Source organism: Austrofundulus limnaeus, unplaced genomic scaffold (genome assembly GCF_001266775.1).
Source record: "Austrofundulus limnaeus strain Quisiro unplaced genomic scaffold, Austrofundulus_limnaeus-1.0 Scaffold155, whole genome shotgun sequence".
Taxonomy (NCBI): Eukaryota; Metazoa; Chordata; class Actinopteri; order Cyprinodontiformes; family Rivulidae; genus Austrofundulus; species Austrofundulus limnaeus.
In genome coordinates this window covers 749,906-769,100 of record NW_013952557.1, presented here as the reverse complement: position 1 = coordinate 769,100, position 19,195 = coordinate 749,906, and the positions used below count along the sequence as shown (strand labels likewise).

Here is a 19,195-nt window from a genome sequence, read left to right as displayed (position 1 = left end):
CACACACACACACACACACACACACACACACACACACACACACACACACACACACACACACTCTGACTGTTTCTGGACTGAGGCAGGTCTTCATGTTATCTTAATGCCATCGCCATCCTGACAGGCCCGCTGACCCGTACTTTTCTTTTCCTCATTTAAAGGATTTAGAGAAAACCGAAGATAGAAATAGACTTCTCTGCACTGGATTCACTTCAATAATGTATACCTCTTTGGAAGCTATTTAGGTATTTTTTTCTCTGATATGTTTTATTTTAAGGGAAATAGAACAGGAAGCAAAGGCAGCTCGCTCCTGTTTGATCATTGTATTCATGGAGTCTTACTGAAATCCCATCTATTGTTTTGAAGGTTATGATAAATAAACAGCATTTTTGAAGTAATTGTTTAAACTCTTTTGAGATTCCAGCTTCTATCAAATAACTGCTTTTTTTAAAAGCATATTATTTGACTTTAATATGTTACCCTAGGGATTTCTCAACTAAGAGATGCAAGCAAGGATGATATTTTCAGTCGTTTCAGTCTTGCTGAAAGTTTCTGCTCTTTTCTTTTGTAGCTCCCAAAAACACATTTCTATTTTTTGACAATAAATTGATATTTATATCTGGAGAAATGGTGCTTTATGATTTATTTATTCACACTTCTGCTGCTGCCACGCTTGCTTTATGTTTTGGCAAGGTGTTTGTGTAAAAGAAAGAGTCTGGTATAAAGAGTTGGGTTTTTTTTAGGAATACCAAACATAGACGAAGAGGGAAGCTGGATCCAGACTGCACCCGTCTCGGGACCGGAGGGGCACCCAGCGGTAGCCTGGAGGTGTAGAGAAGGAAATGTTAAAGGGGACATATCAGGCAAAATCCATTTTATAGCCCTTAAATCCATTTTGGTGTTTACTTGGAGTCTCTAGGAGTGCAGAAAAGTTGAATTCATGCTACGTAAATATCTTTATATTCTGTTTGTGTCAAAGTTTTCAGTTTCCTTTATTTTCTATGATGCTTTTTATGAATGTAATTTATTTAATTATTAAGTCACAGAATTTGAGACAGTACTGCCTACTAAGGTCAAAACTTTCGGGTAACTACTTTTGACAATGCACCATTTTTTACACTTTTTTTATTTCAGTGCTTTTGTAGTCTAAATTCAACAATGCCCATGTTACAAGTGGATAAGTCAAAATGTTTGGTTGTTGGGTGTATTAACCCCCCCAGCATCAGAACCTCGTCAAAATGACTGGTTAGATTATTTTTTTGGAAGTGTAACCACATCACTAGCTGCGTTTCCATTGACCATGAAAACGCACAAATTGGAATTTCAAAAATAAATTTGCTCAATGGAAACACATCATTTTTGAAAAAAAATTACATTTTTCGACAAAATGTTTTTGCGCTAGGATGAGGTGGTATTTCGGCCGCATCGAAATTGGTGTTTTTTGCAAAACTGCAATGGAAACACTTTTTTCGCATCACGGGAGTCACGTGATCAACAACCGGCTGTTTCTACTGGCAAAAAAGACGATGACGGAGAAGATAACAGGAAGTAGAAATAGTAGTAATATCACAGAAGTAGTATAAAATAGTAAACTCACCGACTACAATTTCCCAAAAACATGGCATACGTAGCCGCTCCCAAGTAGGGAATTGTCACTGGAAAGCCTCGATAAAAGACGCCAACGTCTCCTCTGGTGATGAGCACTAGTGTCGTGGTAGCAACATGCTATGTGTTTACATCTATTGCTGCCATGTTTGTAATGACTTCTCGTGAGAACAAATGTATTCACGCGTGATTTTAATAGCATTTCTTACTTAATGGAAACACCGCAGTTGCAAAACTGTGTTTTTCGACATTAACAGAATATCGACAAAGTTTTGCGCACATTTGCAATAGAAACGCAGCTAATGAGGGAAAGTCGTTTTTGTTTGCCTGAAGCACTGCTTCACAAACCTTGAAAAACAAGTTGCTTTAAGACGTGCCTCAGAAAATGGGATTGTGGAGTTACAATAAGGAGGAATTCAGACCAAAGCATTGCAGTTACACTTTAAATAGACCACAACTGGAAACTTTATTTACACCCAGAGGTAGATTTGTTTTGCAGTGGTGCTGAATGATTTAAATATGTGAAAGCATATGTCAAATGCAATCATATTGCTGCTAAATAGATGAGCAGCATCTGGACAAATGGGATCGTTTTTCATAAGTAGCCCTCCTCAGAGCACAGAGAAACCTTCAGTAATGCTGACATGATGAATGTTGTGGGGGGACGATGATGGAGCACAGAGTGATCTGATATAATCTGTCCACACACCTAAACTGGCCCTTCCTGCCTTGTGGCTCACCTTTCTTCAGGCTGGTGAAGGGCAGCGTGTACTGGCCCACAAACTCACTGCTGAGGAGGCCGGTCTGATCGCGCACACAGAAGCGGACGAGGCAGAGCTCGGGGACGCTGAGGTTGAAGTTCATGCGAGTGTCCCAGCGAGGACTCAGAGCTGCAGCAGAGAAACGCATCGTTATTATTCTGCCTTTTGTTTACCTTACATCTTTTTACAACAGATCACTCAACAACAAGCAGGCGTGCCAGTTGTAAAGATTTCAACTAAACCTACAAAAAGAGACGTGAAATATTTTCCGTCTTTTGCAGGAACCTGTTTAGCCACTAAAGGTGTTAACAGATTGAGGGTTCAGTAGGTTTCTATGCATGTGAGAATATTGTGAGTTTTCTTTAAATATAGTGAACATGTGGTCAGCTCCAAACCAGAAACACAGCCTCAAACGTTGTCGCCTACATTATATTTAAAGACATTCCTTGAAGAAACGCAGACAGCCTGCCAGCTTTCATGCAAGTTTCAAACTAAAATCAGTTTATAGGAAATGACAGGATTACAGCAGTTTTGGTTAAAATCTTGAAAATAGCATTTGGTGTGAATTTATAGGCAGTGACTCTTAGGTTTTGATTTGTAAACTGACTTAATTATGCATATATTTTTGTGTTGGCTATGGTTTTTTTAATTGTGCTTGCCATCTTGAATCAGTTTTAATTGTACTGCAGCTATTAATTTTCTGAAAGTTTCATTAAAATTGGTCCCTTAGTTCATGAGATGTTTTGCTAACACAGAGACAGAGTTATTTCCCCACTTAATGCCACAGGTTTGAAGCAAGAGCTTCAAATATGTATTAATGTCTTAAAATGAGATGCTTTAAATCCAGCATTGACTGTAAACTACATTTCCCATAATGCACGTTGATTACTTTACCTGCGAAATGATGACATCCTGCTAGGTTGAGGTGCACATTGTTCAAAAGTAGCAGTTTCTTTATTTCATCGCAGTTTCACTAGTTAATTTTGCAGCAGGCCAGTTGTACCGGGGCATAGGAATTTCCCACTTACAAGTCGTGCATTTTAACTAGAACACGCCTCCGGTGGAAATTTCTTGTGTGAAAAGGGGAGAGTTCAGAATTCAAGATGGCAGCTACTCACTAAAACTCAACAGTGAAGAAAACTCTCTTATTTTTACTTTTAAGAGTATTTATGCATTATTTGTTTAACATTGTCAGTTGTACATGTAGTACATTTTAGTTATTATAATATAACATCTTAAAATGCTGTTTCTATGCCCAAAATACCACAAACAGCTCAGTTATTGTTTGTTCACTGCAAAAAATGCCCACCTAACCAAGTTTTAAAATCTTATATCCAGCCAAAAAGTGTTTTTGATCTTGTTTTGAGACTGATTTACTAAACAAGAACTGATTGTGCAAGAATAATAATCTTGTTTTCAGAATGTGTAAGATTATTTGTCTTGTTAGCCTGAAATTTTGACTCAAATTAAGTCAAAGATTTCTGCCACTGAAGTAAGAAAATTTTACTTGGTAAGATTCTTGAAATACTTGATTTGACTCAATTTTTTCTTATTTCAAGAATCTTACCAAGTACAAATTTCTTACTCCATTGGCAGAAATTTTTGACTTAATTTGAGTCAAATTTTCAGACTAACAAGACAAATAATCTTACACATTCTGAAAACAAGATGATTATTCTTACACAACCAGTTTTTGTTTAGTAAATCAGTCTCAAAACAAGATCAAAAAGACTTTTTGGCTGGATTTAAGATTTTAAAACTTGGTAAGATGGACAGGTGGTGCTCAACTGTAGCAATGAGATGAGGAACGCGATGTTTGTGTTTAATCAATGTTAAACATAAAATGTCAAAGTTTATTACGACTGGCCCTTTGAGGGCCACCATGGCTGGTGCAGAATGTTTAGTTCCACAAACCCATTTTTAATTCATTATCTAAGAAATGTCTGAATTATAGCCATTTTAGTGTTTACTAAGTTTAGTTGGCAGTGGCGGCCATCTTGCCATGGGTTAACTACAAAAGTTAATCAGGTGTTGATACATTCAGTAGGCAATTACTTCCTGAGAATCTCATAAAAATCTATCCAGATTTTCACAAGATATTTTGCTAACAGACAGACAGAGTTGACAGATTCTAGTTGTTAATGGTATAGTTAAAGCACCTTTCAGCTTGGATGATAATTAGGAATGGATCTAAGGAGCTCAGTTACTATGAGCCACCTTGTGTACGTTCAGATTTAATGCACTGTTTTGACCCTAAACAGCCTCACTGATGTTGACTTAGTTTGGCTTACTGCAGCTACTTTCAACTTAGCTGACTAAAGTAAAGGTAAATCTGACAAAACAGAGCTGAGCCGGTCATGTTGTGCCTGGAGATGTCCCTACAAGTACTTTACTTTGCGGTATTTACAATTGCCTCTGACTGTTTGCGTGTTTCTCCTGCAGCAGTCTGATGGCAGCCCATGAATCTCCACTCTGACAAAGGGGTCAAGAGCTTTGCCAGTCCTGGGGAGGGGGAGATTGGATCCACTAATCACCTGTGGAGAGAAATGCAGGGAGAAGGGGTCATTTTATCGTGGGTAAACAATAAAAAGTATACTGAGTGTAGATCAACAGCTGGAGAGGATGGAGACGAAGAGTGTTGTTTTTACGACAGTCTGGGTAGAAGCTAACTTATCTGCAGTCCTCTCACACTGAGCCTTCTGCTCAGTGGCCCTGATCAAAGACAAACCTGCATGCACTTATCATGACACACCTCACTTAGCAGTGATGGAGCTTTACAATGTCCGGCCCAAAATTACCCTTCTTTTTCATCTGCTACAGTCACGCTGTAAAACAGTCAGTATTACGTTTGGTCACAGTCACGTTGTGACCACATGGATGTGTTTTAGATGGTGGTTTGGAGCATTGATGAGACAGAGCTTTTACAGTAAAAACAAACTGCTGCATTTTCTCAGGAAACTGCAGATTCTGATTTAAAATTTTTTAGAGATTATTCAAACCATTCCTTTAATACAACACTCAGCACTGAGCCTGACTTTGCCATGATATAATAAATAATACAGATTCAGGGAAAAAGGAAGCATTAATGGGGCTATTCTGTGTTTTCAGGCATGTAGTTCAATTTTATACCACAATCAAGTAACTATGTTGCCTTCAGTTGTTATGAAAATGCTGTATTTACTTGTACCAAAAATAAACTTGACTTTGCATCATAGTCTATCTAAAAAACTAGAAAATGGCCTCTGTCTATTGAAAAACTTCCTACTGTTTCCGCTATTCCCACTTTAGCATGTATTCACAACAACGCTTCATGCTGTTTACAACCTTTTGTAGGAGTGTTGTTGTCTAATTTTGCTTTGAAAAATGACAACTCAGTCAGGATACAGGTAAACGTTACCCAAATGATCCCACATCGGACCCGGAAAGTACGTTTTCTGAAGAAACCTGAAGGAATGCATATCACTCACTGCGATTCATGCCCGAGTTTTGGTGTTTTAGTCGTTTTGTGTTGTAAATTAACCTCAGGTATGATGCCACCAAATTTTAGCTAAATATCTGTAATGTTTGCTGAGCAACTTTTCTGTTTCCTACGGTCAGTTGGATGTGGCAGCCATCTTGAACTGGGTTAGCACTTAAAACTAATCCATTGTTTATGTGCATCCATTGACTTTCTGAGTGTGATATAAAGATTCAACCAGTTGTCCATGAGCTATTTCTCTACCAAACAAACACACAGACACGGGCACATCATTTTATAAACCTTTACAAACCATTACAGGGTATTTGTACCAGAAGTGCCCCAGGCCGCACAGCTGCTGCTGCTGTTATTTGCATTACAACAACAGAATTTTGAAGTGTAATATGAAACAGATGGTTTGATATTAAAGTTCACATGAACCGTGATTTAAAAAAATAAGATTCAGGTTTCAGAAGACTCTTTAAGCCCCGCAAGTCCCTGAACTATACTATGTTTATAGTACATAAGAAAAGGCATTAATTTTATTTATTTGAACTGCAAGGGGGAGAACATTGTAAATTAGAAACAAACATAAAGTCATTATAATAAAATACACACTACATCTCATTAGTACATGGTCATGTTAAATGGTCCAAACACCTGAAAATATATGTGTTTTCTGTAATTGTCCTCCAGAGTGGAGCCAATGTTTCTTATTGCCACACAAAACAAGGAAGCATCATAAACAGACAGATAAACATCCACGTTTATGTTTCTTTCATCTTTGTACAATGAGGCCTCCTTCAAGATATACATTAGAGTGCCGCTATTACTATCTTCTAAGATGCTGAAAATAATGGAGTGTGATGATTTAGTAATTGGACTGTGGGACTAATTACATTAAATCACCTATATTCCTTCTTTCCCTTTAATTTCTGAGGGAGATAATCTAATTAAACAGAGACTCTCCGGGAGGTTTACATCATTTGTGGTTCACAGCATCCAGCAGGAGAGCAGCTATCTGGAGGCAACGAGTGAGATGAGCTCTGCTGCACAGTGCTCTGATTGTGAGGCAAAAAAACAAACACACACACACACACACACACACACACACACACACACACACACACACACACACACACACACANCACACACACACACACACACACACACACACACACACACACACACACACACACACACGTGCACAGATAGGCCTGTAACGTTACACCTTAATTCATAAATCCCCAACGTGTGCAGGGTGTAGATCATTTAGTGTTCAGTGTTGTACCTTCAGCAGCAGGTGAGTGGGTTTGGGGCGGTGTTGGCTGGAGCCGGGATCAAAGCCCCTCTCATTGGACATGAGCACAGCTGGCTTCAGGATGTATCCACAGCCCCCGTTGTCTTGGAAACGGCCGTCATTAAGGTCCATGGGCAAGCCCAGAGATTGGAAATTGAGAGCCACTGCAAAGCGATACAGGTTGGTGTCAAAACAATGAAAAGGAGGTGCCGCGAAGCATCAAGATGAAAGAGCTAAAAGTGCCTAAAGCTTGTTTTAAAAAAGAAAATTCCGTAAGCTCATTCTCATTTTTTGCAGAAGAGAGATAAATTACAAAAACAACTTGAAATGTTTGTGCAGCAAACGTTGCATCACACGCGCATTCAGCGGCCTGTGCGGTGGGGATTTCTGCCGCGCTAATCTGCCTTTTAGCCCATCCACTGCATCACTGACCACACGTTGTAGCACGTTCAAGCAAACTGTCAAGACAAAAAGAGAGGCAGATGTACTTCCTTTCAGAATGTTTGTCTCGATTAGGATATCGCGCCGCTGCACTGTGTGAAGTTCGGCTAATCTGACTGCAATTGATCCGTCTAAGCCGCTGCTTTGTTCTGCTGTCTCCAACAGTTGGGGGGGGAAAGCAGAGCTCTTCAGCTGCAGAGCTGCCTCCACAGCACGCACACAGGCAGCTCAGCAGGGCTCCCTTTCACAAACAGCAGCAATCTCGCTGAATGATGGAGACACATGAAATGGATGTGTAAAGACAAGACAGAGCGACAGGAGCACGGGCCGAGACGGTGTGAATCGAGGGGGGTGTCATTCATACTGATTGGCTGCAGTCACGTATTTGAGTTAAGATGTTCTCTTTTTTTGTAGTCAGATTGAAAAGCAGAGATTTGTTAGCATAGTTGGAGTCTAAAGAAATGAAAGAATCAAGCCAGAGTCACTTAAAACTTTGGAGGGAGAAAGAATGACGCAGCTGTGCTTAAAAAGGAACGAAAGAAAGAAATATATTTACATGGGTGGAAATCAATCCAGAAATTGTGTGACGGGAGGTCAGGAGAGAAGCTGCTGCAGGGAAATCACAGACGACATGTTCAAGCTGGGATTCTGAATGAAAGCTAGACATTTTTCTGGGGTCAGTTCCTTTGAAGTTTGAAAACTTCTGCGCTGCACTTCTCTCCACCACGCCAGCTTGTAATGGATTGCCAGCAATTGTTCAGCACGAGTCAAAGACTTTTTGAGTCTCGGTGACTTGCTGACACAGGAATCAAAAGTAACCTTTTCCGTAGTATTCTGTTTAAAGTTACGAATTGACTGAGCAAACGTAACAAAGTGTGGAAAAAAACTCAGCGTGTGCTAAATTATTCAAACAAATAAAGGCCCAGCATTCTTTGAAAAGAGTGAGTTTAACCTGCTGTTTTTCACACAGTTTTAAATCTAAGATGAAAAATTATAGACGTTTTGATTAAACCTTGAAAATATTGTTATATAATCTCATGTTATATCATGAACTGTGTCTCGCCCATGTATACCGCAGCCCACTTGGGCCCAGTGTGGGCCGTAGGCCACTAGTGTAGACTGTGAAAAGAGAAGTTCTGCTCTACGGATGATGTATGTTTGCGTGACCAATAAATTAAAAACATAATTTGAGTTTAGCTCTAGTATGAGTATTTGTAGTTGCATTTTATTTACTATTGCAGCATAAATTTCATCAGCTGCCAGTCATACATATAAAAACAAATTCTTCGGTCCGTGGTGAATTTCCAAACCCTGCTGTATAAAAAAGAACTTCAATAGGATGCGGCCATGTTGAATTGTAGAAAAACGTGATCAATAATTGGAAGTCGGTATAAGGTTGCAGAAAACAAAATCGATTCTCTTCTAAAAATCTTTATTAAAAGCCTCCATTTCAGTCTGCTCCAGCCAGGGCCTGTGAGTTTGTGGCCTTGGATCTGATCAGAATCATGACAATAACAAACTTCTCAGCAGCAACACAGCATCTGTCCCGGGCTACTCTAAAAAAGTGATAAAGTCACATGTATATAACTGCCTGGTCACAAACCTGGGGGTGGTACCTTTCCCATCAGATATTAGAATGAAAAACAAGCTTTGTTGATGATACAGAGTGGGACACACTGAAAGAGACTTAAGGCTGGCTTATGGTCACGCTTTGGGTTGTTGCACAAGCTCCGTGGAGTACACGCGCTCCTGAGCCGCGTGCTGTGTGAAAACATAGTTGACGTTCATGTTATCGCTGTTCTTCCGTCACCGACAGATGGCAGTACGGTGCTAAACCAGCGGAAAAGTAGTCGGGAAGAGTGTAGAGGAAGAAATGCTTGACGTCACACATAACAAAGTAACCACATTTACCTGTTTTTTCATATTATCTGTTTCTCTGTGCTTCACGAACTGAGAGAGCAACACTGGTTTGTTTCCTCCAGGATCACAAACCAGTCCCAAATATTTTTCCATGTCATCCGGCATATTAACTCGTCTTTCTTTAAAGCCATTGCTATTTCCTTACATGAGTTTTGTGCCATCTGGTTGTCTTTATGATCTCTCATGGAGGGATCATACCGGTACATTTGGATCTGTTCAGCGAGAGCACTTTCGCGACGAGTGGCGTGCAGCCTTTGCAGAGTTTCAAAATTTCGGAGGTGCATGACCACCCGCCAGGACACAACGCGGGGCCAACACGTGGGGGCGGGGATGCCGCGATTGCGTCACTTTTGACACAAACCCCCTCGCGCCCTGTGCGTCGCGTCTACTATAACCTAAGCTTTACTCTCGTTCTCTGTTTAAAGCATATGGCTGCAGTTTGATGACATTGTGTTTTAAATTCAGTTAATTAGTCACAAAATTCACTTCAGTATTCACACCAAAATGTATTCAGTTGTAGAAATAAATCTAATGATTGCTTTCTGAAACTTTCATTAAAATCTATCCAGTAATTCATGAGTGCCAGGCGGCTGTGGAAGAGTGGTTAGGGCTTTAATGCCTCATTCCAGCTGTATCAACGTTTGTGTCCTTGAGCAAGACACTTCACCTGCCTTACCTGCTGATGGTGGTCAGAGGGTCCGGTGGTGCAGCATGGCAGCCCCGCCTCTGTCAGTGTGCCCCAGGGCAGCTGTGGCTACACTGTAGCTTACCACCATCAGTGTGTGAATGAATGATGAATGAAATTGTAAAGCATCTTTGAGGGCCTCGAAAGGCATTATATAAGACTAATATGAGATATTATGCTAACGGATCATCAAGGTTGACTCCAAAATGTAAGTGAGAACAGATCTTGCTCAATAACTGGAGCATGTGTTGTGATGTCTTAGCACCAATCACACCTAATTTTACTTTAAAATCAGTAAATTTGTTTGAATTTTAGCCATTTTGTGTTTTCAAAAACACAGAAAGTGAATTAGGAGAAGTGAATCAGTTATAGACGCACATCCAATAAATATTTCTGGAAGGTTTCATTAAAAACTGTCTGGTGGTTCATAAAATATTGTGCTAACAGACAGACAGAGTTGTCTCCAAATACGCAGTGGTGGGCAGTACTAATCTAAATATTAGTTTCACTAACCCTAAAGCACTAACTCAAATATTTAGGTCCCCTAATTCTAAAGCACTAACATATCGAAAAATTTAGCTATTTCTAAAGCACTAAAATAACCCAGTTGACACATAAAACCTTCTTCAGAGTCAACATGAGACAATATTTACTGTGTGCAGAATATTGTCACTTAGTGCTCTTCGTGGGCCAAATGGGAGTCACCCCCAGGCCACATTTGACCGTGAGTTCTTCCACCTCAGGCCTGAGTGTGATCGAGCTGCTCTGACTCACCGAGCTGCGAGCCGACGTTCCAAAACTCCTGAGGGTTGTAGTTGGAGGAGGATGTTCTGTAGCCAGCGGGATAAATCCTGCTGAGGAACCTTTGGTTGTGCTGAACAAACTCTGCACCTGACAGAGAGGATGGACGACAAGGTGAAGAAAAGAATGCTTCGTTCTGAGACAAACAGTTTTGTTAGAGGGGAAGAGGAAGTGATTTATTGCTGTGCAGGAAAAGAGTGTCATTTGTCCCAATAAAATCTTGATTTGCTGTCGCCTGAGTCATCTCTTTGTTAGTTGTTTTTTTTTATGAAGAATAGCCTCTTCAAAAGATCAAACTCTCCCTCTGATGTTTGTTTATTAATTCAAACATTCACTGATGTCTACATTTTGACCTGACTTAGTCACGGATTTTTGTTGTGATCCAGTGACAGTACTAAAGTTTCTTTGTAGTAATACGACCACTAAGATATTTTTTTTCAAATTTGCATTTATGTTTTATGACAGTATAAATTTGATTTGTAACTTACTTCAAAAAGTTAATTTTAATAAATTGATTTTTGGGTTACCAAAATATCTCCCACCTCCTTTTGTTTTTGTTTGGAATTTTATTGGATTTTTAATTCATTGTAAGTAATAATTTTACAAAAAACATCTTTATCAGATTAATTAGGTTAAATAGTAATTTTAGGTCTTTGTTAAAAGTGGAGTCTGCACATGTATTCATCCCCTTTTGTTTTGAATTCCCAAACATTCAAAAACCCACAACAACTCATTTTTTTGTAGCGCAGTGTTAGCATTAGCAACACGGAAGGGCTGCTGCACTACAGTGGCCTGTGAAGTCCAAAAAGGCAGATTTCCTATATTTGGTTTAGTTCGAGGTCTGTTTGTATTCACACCAGAAGTGAACCGCACCAGAGTTCGTTTGGAAGCGGACCTAGAACACAAAAACGGGTCTTGGTCCGGTTGTTTGATCCGCACCAGGATTTGCTTGAGTGTATTCACACCAGCGTAAAACGTGTGGACCAACGGGGAAACGTCTGGTCCGTTTAAAGTGGACCAAATGTGTCAGATGTGAATACACCCTAAATGTCCAATGATCTCAGCATATTCAACAATCGACACCTCTAAAGGCAACAATCAACAAACAGATCTCATTAAGACCGAAGAAATCACCACATAGTTCACAAAGTTGTGCAGAAAAACAGATAAGAGTAATTGCAAACATCCCATAAAGAACCATTAAATCTATTGTTAACGAATGGAAAGTTTATGATACGATAGCGAAATTGCCCAGAGAAGATTGTCCACCAAAACTGACCAACTGGACAATGAAGGAATTAATCAGAGAAGCAACCAAGAGAACAAAGGTAACCCTCATGGAGCTGTGCAGCTCCTCTGCAGAGAGGAGGGGATCAGTCTGAGCTACTCACTGCATGGAGCTGGGCTTCTTGGAGGAGTAGTTCTACAACAACAACAAAAAAGATAAAAACATTCCTTCGAGAAATCAGTGTGGCAGATCTTTTGAATTTTTGTTTCCCAAACATGCAGAAGACAGGGCTGGACCTAGCCAATTTGTTGCTCTAGGCAAGATTTTACCCCTTTTTAATTTTCTAAATCTTACTGCCAATTTGCACATTCAAATTTGCCTTTAGTCTTACATTTTATCTTTAGAAACCAGGTTGTCCAATTAAAATAGACAATATAATTCAACTGGAACAGAAGTCTACCTCACTCTAACATTTATTATGAAATATCCTCGGCACCATGTAGCACCTCATGTAAAAACAAAGCAGCAAAATTACTAATGCACACACACCTGTTCAGCTGTACAGTTTATATTTATAATTTGGTAGTTGTTTTCCTCACCTAATGTCAGAGTTGTTAAGTGTGTCTTTGCAGAATTATTACTCGTAATCAAATTAAAAAATAAATTAAACCTTGTAAGGCAACAAAACAGAACAATTACCAAACGGGTGAAAACTGTTGCAAGCCACTGTAAAATGAAGAAGTTAATCATTATTATAGTTTACCGTGACATGAATTAGCTTTGCTTGCCTGAGTACTTATCAGTGTTCCGAGGACAAAAAGACAACATGAACATTTTAATCTCTTATTAATAATAGTTTTGTATGAAAAGGTTTCCTGCAGGGTGGTATTGAATTATAAGATTTCCCGCTGCTCTAACACAGATTCCATTTATTCTGCTTTCAAGCAAGTCAGCCATCTTAAAAGATATTTAACTGTGTGACTGAAACATGTCAGTCCTTCTCAGCGGGGGAAAATTTCTTAACACCACTCTTTTTCTCTGGTATTATTTCTTTATTTGAACCTGTGTGAGCTCTTTTCACCTCCTGAGCTGTGAGGGCGCAGCACACGTTTCAGATCTGTGCTGCCGTGTCCCCTGACAAAACACCGCTCTATGCTCCATACGCCTCAAGTTTACAGTGCTGCATATATCAGGCTCATCAATGAGACGTTGGACATTTAGCATCGCAAGACAATAAATCATCTTTTCTGTGATTTATTAGCTCTGTACCTGAGGCTTTCACCAGCTTGCGAGCCTTCTCTTCTGCAACGGATGTGTTCGCGTAGCCGTTTTGATTGACCTTGGAGTGACTGAAGCTGATGAACTTGACAGACTCTGTGTATATCACCAGGTCGGATAAAGCCTGAGCCACCACCTTCTTCTTCTTCTTCTATTTTGTTTAGAAGACACAACAAAAATAGTAGTCAAATTCAAAGGAAAACACACATTTCTTTTAATCATTTTGTCCTCATTTGTCTAAACCTGATGTGAATAATCTACAGTAAAGCTGTGTTAATCTGACCCTGACTTACTTTCTTTTTTGACCCTGCCTTTCTGGGAGACCAAAACTTAGCTTTGGTCTGACGATCCTCATCATCCTCATCCTCCTCGTCCTCCTCCTCATCATCATTATCCTCATCATCCTCACCCTCATCTGCACTTTCCTCTGCCTCAGCTGCGTCCTCTGTCTTAATCTGAGGCTTTAGCTTTTTGTTCTTGATAAGGATCTTATACTTCAGGTCCTGACATTTGCACACAAACAGGATGAATTCAAGCACATTACACATAAGCAGCGGGATTATTCCTTTACTTTCACGTTGCACTTTTACAAACCCTTAGTGGAAATACTGCACATGCTACAACACAGCACTGCTTTCGCACAGGTCACTCTGGTGTTGATTTGTCACAAATAAATTGCATTTATGCCTGTGCACATTTTTAGCAGTTAAAAGGAAGAACGACAAAAAAGAGTCCCACTTCACCGCATGAACTTGCTGCTGTAGGATTCTCTTTGTAAATGAGTAGAAAGGCTTAAATCTATGAGTCAGAGCTATTTAAGTGGGGTTCTGTGGAAAGGTTTTTAACAATGAATATCTTACCTGTTGTGGATAGTTCTCAGTTTTGAGAAATAGCTGGAACGTAAAATGTTCACTCACTTACTACATCCCTGGTCAGCACAGTGTGTCTGCATTTCATACACGACTTCCTGATTATGCACTGAGTACTCCCAGTCAGACATCGCACAAACAACACTAAGACACTTTTTAAATACACGTCTGAATCAGAAGTGATGATCTACATATATTTGCTGGTTTTAACTGAGAAATTCTAATCAACATCATAGTGTCTATTTACATATATATGTTACACTTTTTTATGTTTCTATTTACACAAGCACAGACTGCAGACGTTGCTGTTTAACAGCTTTTGATATACTAGAATTTTAATTTATCACTGAACCTAGAAAAATATTTCTGTACAAAACAATGTTTTTTAGAGTTTGTGAGCATCTAACAAAAGCAAATTACATGGTGATGGTTAAAATGTAACTTGGTGTGATTCACAATTTTTTAACATGTATTTGGACTTAAATGTTTTAACATCAGAATCAGTTTACATTTCATTAAAAAAATCAAGTCCAGTGACACAAAGAGGAAAAGACAGGAGACATTACATTTCAGATATCTAGATGTTTACAGTCATTTTCAGTGAGTCTGAAACAACAATAATTAGCTGCAGATGTTACAATTAGCCAACATTAGCCTGCTGTACCAGAGCAGGTTGCAATGCTTGGCTGTTTCCACAGATTGAGAGCAAACCTTCTTTAAACAACTTTTACTGAACCAATGGATGAGTTTCTAGGACACTATAGAGTAAAAGAAAAATAATAGATAAGTCTTTAAACATCACTACAAAACAGCTCACCCAAGATAGACATTATATAGTGAATAAATGAACCAGCCACTGGGGGTGTACTTTTGTGTGCTTCTGGTGCCGSTCCCAAGCCCGGATAAATGGTGAGGGTTGCATCAGGAAGGGCATCTGGCGTAATATTTGTGCCAAAACAAACATGCGGATCACAAATTTGACTGCCACACTGGAGCAGTCGAGGCCCGGGTTAACAATGACCGCCACCGGTGCTGACCAGCAGGGTGCCAGTCGAAATTGGACTACAGTTGGTCGAAGACCATCGAGGAGGAGAGGAGGAAGGCAGGAGTGTGGAGGTTAGAGTAGTTACTCTGAATGTAGGAACACTGGGCCTCATGAGAGAACATTTTCTTATTCTTATCCTAAATTTCTCTTACTTTTGTTCGTATGAAGGGTTCATACGAACATGTCACGTCAGATTCAACAAACTCTTCTATCTTCAGGAAAAGTGTGTAAATGAGCTGCGTAAATTCCACCTGTTTGCATCCAGCTGCTCGTGAACGCAGAGAGGTAATTGGCATAATTACCACCCCAAAAACACCATATAAAGATATATGTTTCCTGCCCCACATACCAGGAAGTGTCCATTCATGAATGGCATCGCAAAGTAAAAAAGAAGAACTTTACGAGTTCGGAGATTGAAGTCCTGCTGTCAGAGATCCACAAAAAAAAGTAATTTTTAGCAGCGTCAGCTGGAATTAAAGGATCTGCTTTAAAGCCAAGGAATGAAATGATGACTGCTGTTAATGTTGTGTCTCCTGTCCTGTGGGTCGTTACAGTCACAGAAATAACAATCTAAATCATATTCATCTCTCTCTCTGTAGTCCTGCTCCGGTTTTTCTTTGGTCAAATATTTTTATTATCAGTGTAAAAAATTGCGTTACATAGTTTTCATTTATTCAGAGGAAGAGCGGTCGTGCACACACCCCCCCCCGGCCCCCCCACCACCACCCCCCGCCTGGCCGTGTCCCCTCTCCCGGTCGTCACAAGTGACAGATGCGTTTCTGAAAAGACACATTTTAAAATGTCTCCAAACTTCAATTAATGCATAATTTAAGTTGGTTTTTAGTATGAGATCTTCATATTAATATTGTAGTGTTATACAACAGCATTTAAAGCCAATTTAATTTAATCTAACCAATTTATGTTGTTAAAATCTAATTCCAGTTCAAACAGAATAACCTATTGTTAACATAATTATGGAGTGTAATTTATTTTCAACTCAAAATATCTTCAAACTAATGAAATATGGAGTTATTGGTGAGAAAATTCCATCTAGATAATGCAGACTGACTGCTGGTAAAATATACGACAGGTCTGGACCACTCGTGAATTTTGTTCGTATCTGAAAAAAATCTTAGAACACAAAAACATTGGTGAATGCCACAAATTCTCCTAAATCACTCGTACGCACAACTTAAGAACAAATCGTACGAACGGTTCTTGCATGAGGCCCAGTGACTGGTAAAGGCAGAGAGCTGGCAGACATGATGGAGAGAAGGAAGGTAGATATTTTGTTTGTGCAGGAGACCAGATGGAAAGGAAGCAAGGCCAGGAACATTGGAGGTGGATTCAAACTGTTCTATCATGGTGTTGAGTAGGGGTAATAAAGAAACAGTTTGTGAAAAGTGTTCTAGATGTGAATAGAGAGTCTGACAGGATCATGAGCTTGAAGATGAAAGTTGATGGTGTCATTTTGACTGTTGTCAGTGTTTATATAATAATATTATAATAATAGTATAATAATATTTCGTTAGCAATTTATTTGCATTTAAATTGATGTCTGGAAATCATCTGGGGACCCTTGCTGTGTCATGACCCACAGAGGGGGCCAGACCCCAACCTTGGAAACCACTAGACTAGTTCATGTGGAGCCAATACCTTAGGGGAAAAAACACTTTGGCTAAAGCTGCAGTAGGGAGTTCTGAGGAAACCATGGACTTAGCCTAAAAATGTACATCTTACAGCAGGGCTATTCAATTAAATTGTTCTACTGTCCGGACATAGTGACAGTTTTAAAAGTTACCTACTGCAGCTTTGATGCAAATGCTATTTTTTGACATAATGTCATCAGTTTCACACTAAACCTTTAGTCTGACAGAAACTATTTAATACTTGTAAACATCAAAGTAAAAGTCGATGACAATCATGTTTCTACCACAGATTGAGATTACAGTTGTTTTCACGTGGCAGGAATCTACTTTGTTCTTGGCCTCGTTCAGACTAGCTCATCCAACATTTATTTCTCCTAAATAATTTCATTCAAAGAGCTATCTACAACAAGTAAGATATTGACAATTCATACTCTTTCCACATAACCCCGCATTAAAAAAGCAAACTATCCTTTTTGGCAAGGAAAACTCATGAGCTGGAGGCAGTTCTGTGGTGAACCATGCAACAAGAACATTGTGCAGACCTAAAATGTAAAGTAATTTCAGATAACACACCATAAACAGCATGCTTCGGGCTACAAAATTATTTAAAAAATGATAACGCATTTTCATTTTTTTTCATGTTACACATAATTACACAGCTATTTCAGATAGAAGAGCAGTAATTTTGGATTTCATGTGTTGGTTTTAACTGTTTTGCTTCAATCTGTATATAAAGTTAAAATAAAATGGCAAAAAATATGATAGATTTTTTTTACATCACATTAACACTGCTTTTATGTATTTTTTTTTTTTTTAGCTTTTTTGATTTGGCTGACAGCTTAAACAATTGTACAAGTAATTTTGAACACAATCCGATTTCAAAAATTTCTGTATAGAGTCCATCAATTTCAGCTACAAAAAGGGATTTTGCTTCCACCCAGCAGGTGTTAATAGTAAAACTGAACGCTTAAAGCTGAGTCTACTATATACAGTAAGTCCCCATTGTTTCTCAAGTCAAGATGAAAAACTGTTATGGAGATTATGCACCGGAAAATTCAAAAGCTGTCAAATTCAGAAGTACAAAGAGATTCAGTTCACAGTCAAATACAGGGAAGTAAAAATCCTGCTCACTCCTTGTCAGATTTGCCTAATCATGAGTTTGTACATCTTTTTTCCAGAGACTGGGTTTCTAAATGATTAGCTTGAGCATTGCAATGTGGTGAAAGTGATGGGCACATCTCACAATTAGCAACATCACATTAGATCTTTAGTTGTTTTTTTTTAAGGCTTTCAAACATCCATTTATCCCTGTGTGCTAGTGAGGGCGGGAAGAACAGGAAGCCTCAGGATGACACTAATGAGGCCTTCGGTGACGACTAAAATAGTTTGTTTTTTCATCCCGTTTGACTCTACTGACAACCATTTATGTTACCTCCACAAACTGATTTTTCTGCTCATTTACAAATATAGCCAAACTCTCGTCTTTTGAATCCTACGTTTGGGCTTGGAAGGTCTCCACTGGTTGCATGATCCAAGGGAGAGGTCAACAGCAAGTCCCCCAGGATAGAGACAAGGTACTGAGCCATGACCTCCTGCTGCTCCTTGTTGCAGTGGTTCTCCAAAGACAGGATCACTGGGTAAGAAGACACCTGTAACAAACTAATCCCATTAGGGAAAAAAAGTCTCCATTTTCAACAATTATCTGCTTAGATGCAAATCTTTTGGTAAAGGTTTAAAGATTTCCCACACATCTCAGTAAAATGTCTGCAAAATCAAAGACAGTTTGCAGGAGTTTTTTTTTTAATCAGAGGTTACTAATTGGAGCATTTGCATTTCAGTGGGGAATTGAGAGATCCTTAAAGAGGCAGGAGTGTGTTTTACCTGAGGCACTGCTTGTGTGGGAAAACACAGAACATCGGACCAACCTCAAAAGCGTGTTGAGCCACAGTGGCAATGACATCCTTAAAAAGTATCTTGGTGGTGAGGGTGTAGCCATGGTAAACTACAGGCTCCATATCTGGACCATCCCAGCAGTCAATCTCCAGGCAGCGGCAGCCTTTCCTCAAAGCGCTGGCTCACACACACACACACACACACACACACACACACACACACACACACACCAGCCATCCTGCACAGCGGGAGGGGAGGAGGGG

General features: G+C 39.4%; 1 protein-coding gene across 1 annotated transcript in view; it reads right to left on the bottom strand.

Moving 5' to 3' along the window:
• Positions 1 to 13: 13 nt before the first annotated feature.
• LOC106523397 (1-phosphatidylinositol 4,5-bisphosphate phosphodiesterase zeta-1) overlaps positions 14 to 19,195 on the bottom strand; it is a 28,409-nt gene continuing 9,227 nt past the window's right edge. Inside the window, exons 3-10 of the mRNA XM_014016793.1 lie at positions 18,965 to 19,109; positions 18,536 to 18,688; positions 13,468 to 13,627; positions 10,944 to 11,060; positions 7,115 to 7,287; positions 4,774 to 4,900; positions 2,346 to 2,495; positions 14 to 822 (exon numbers count right to left, since the gene is read on the bottom strand). Of these exons, the coding sequence (XP_013872247.1) occupies positions 740 to 822; positions 2,346 to 2,495; positions 4,774 to 4,900; positions 7,115 to 7,287; positions 10,944 to 11,060; positions 13,468 to 13,627; positions 18,536 to 18,688; positions 18,965 to 19,109 (1,108 nt within the window). The 3' untranslated portion in view covers positions 14 to 739. The remainder of the gene's footprint in view (positions 823 to 2,345; positions 2,496 to 4,773; positions 4,901 to 7,114; positions 7,288 to 10,943; positions 11,061 to 13,467; positions 13,628 to 18,535; positions 18,689 to 18,964; positions 19,110 to 19,195) is intronic.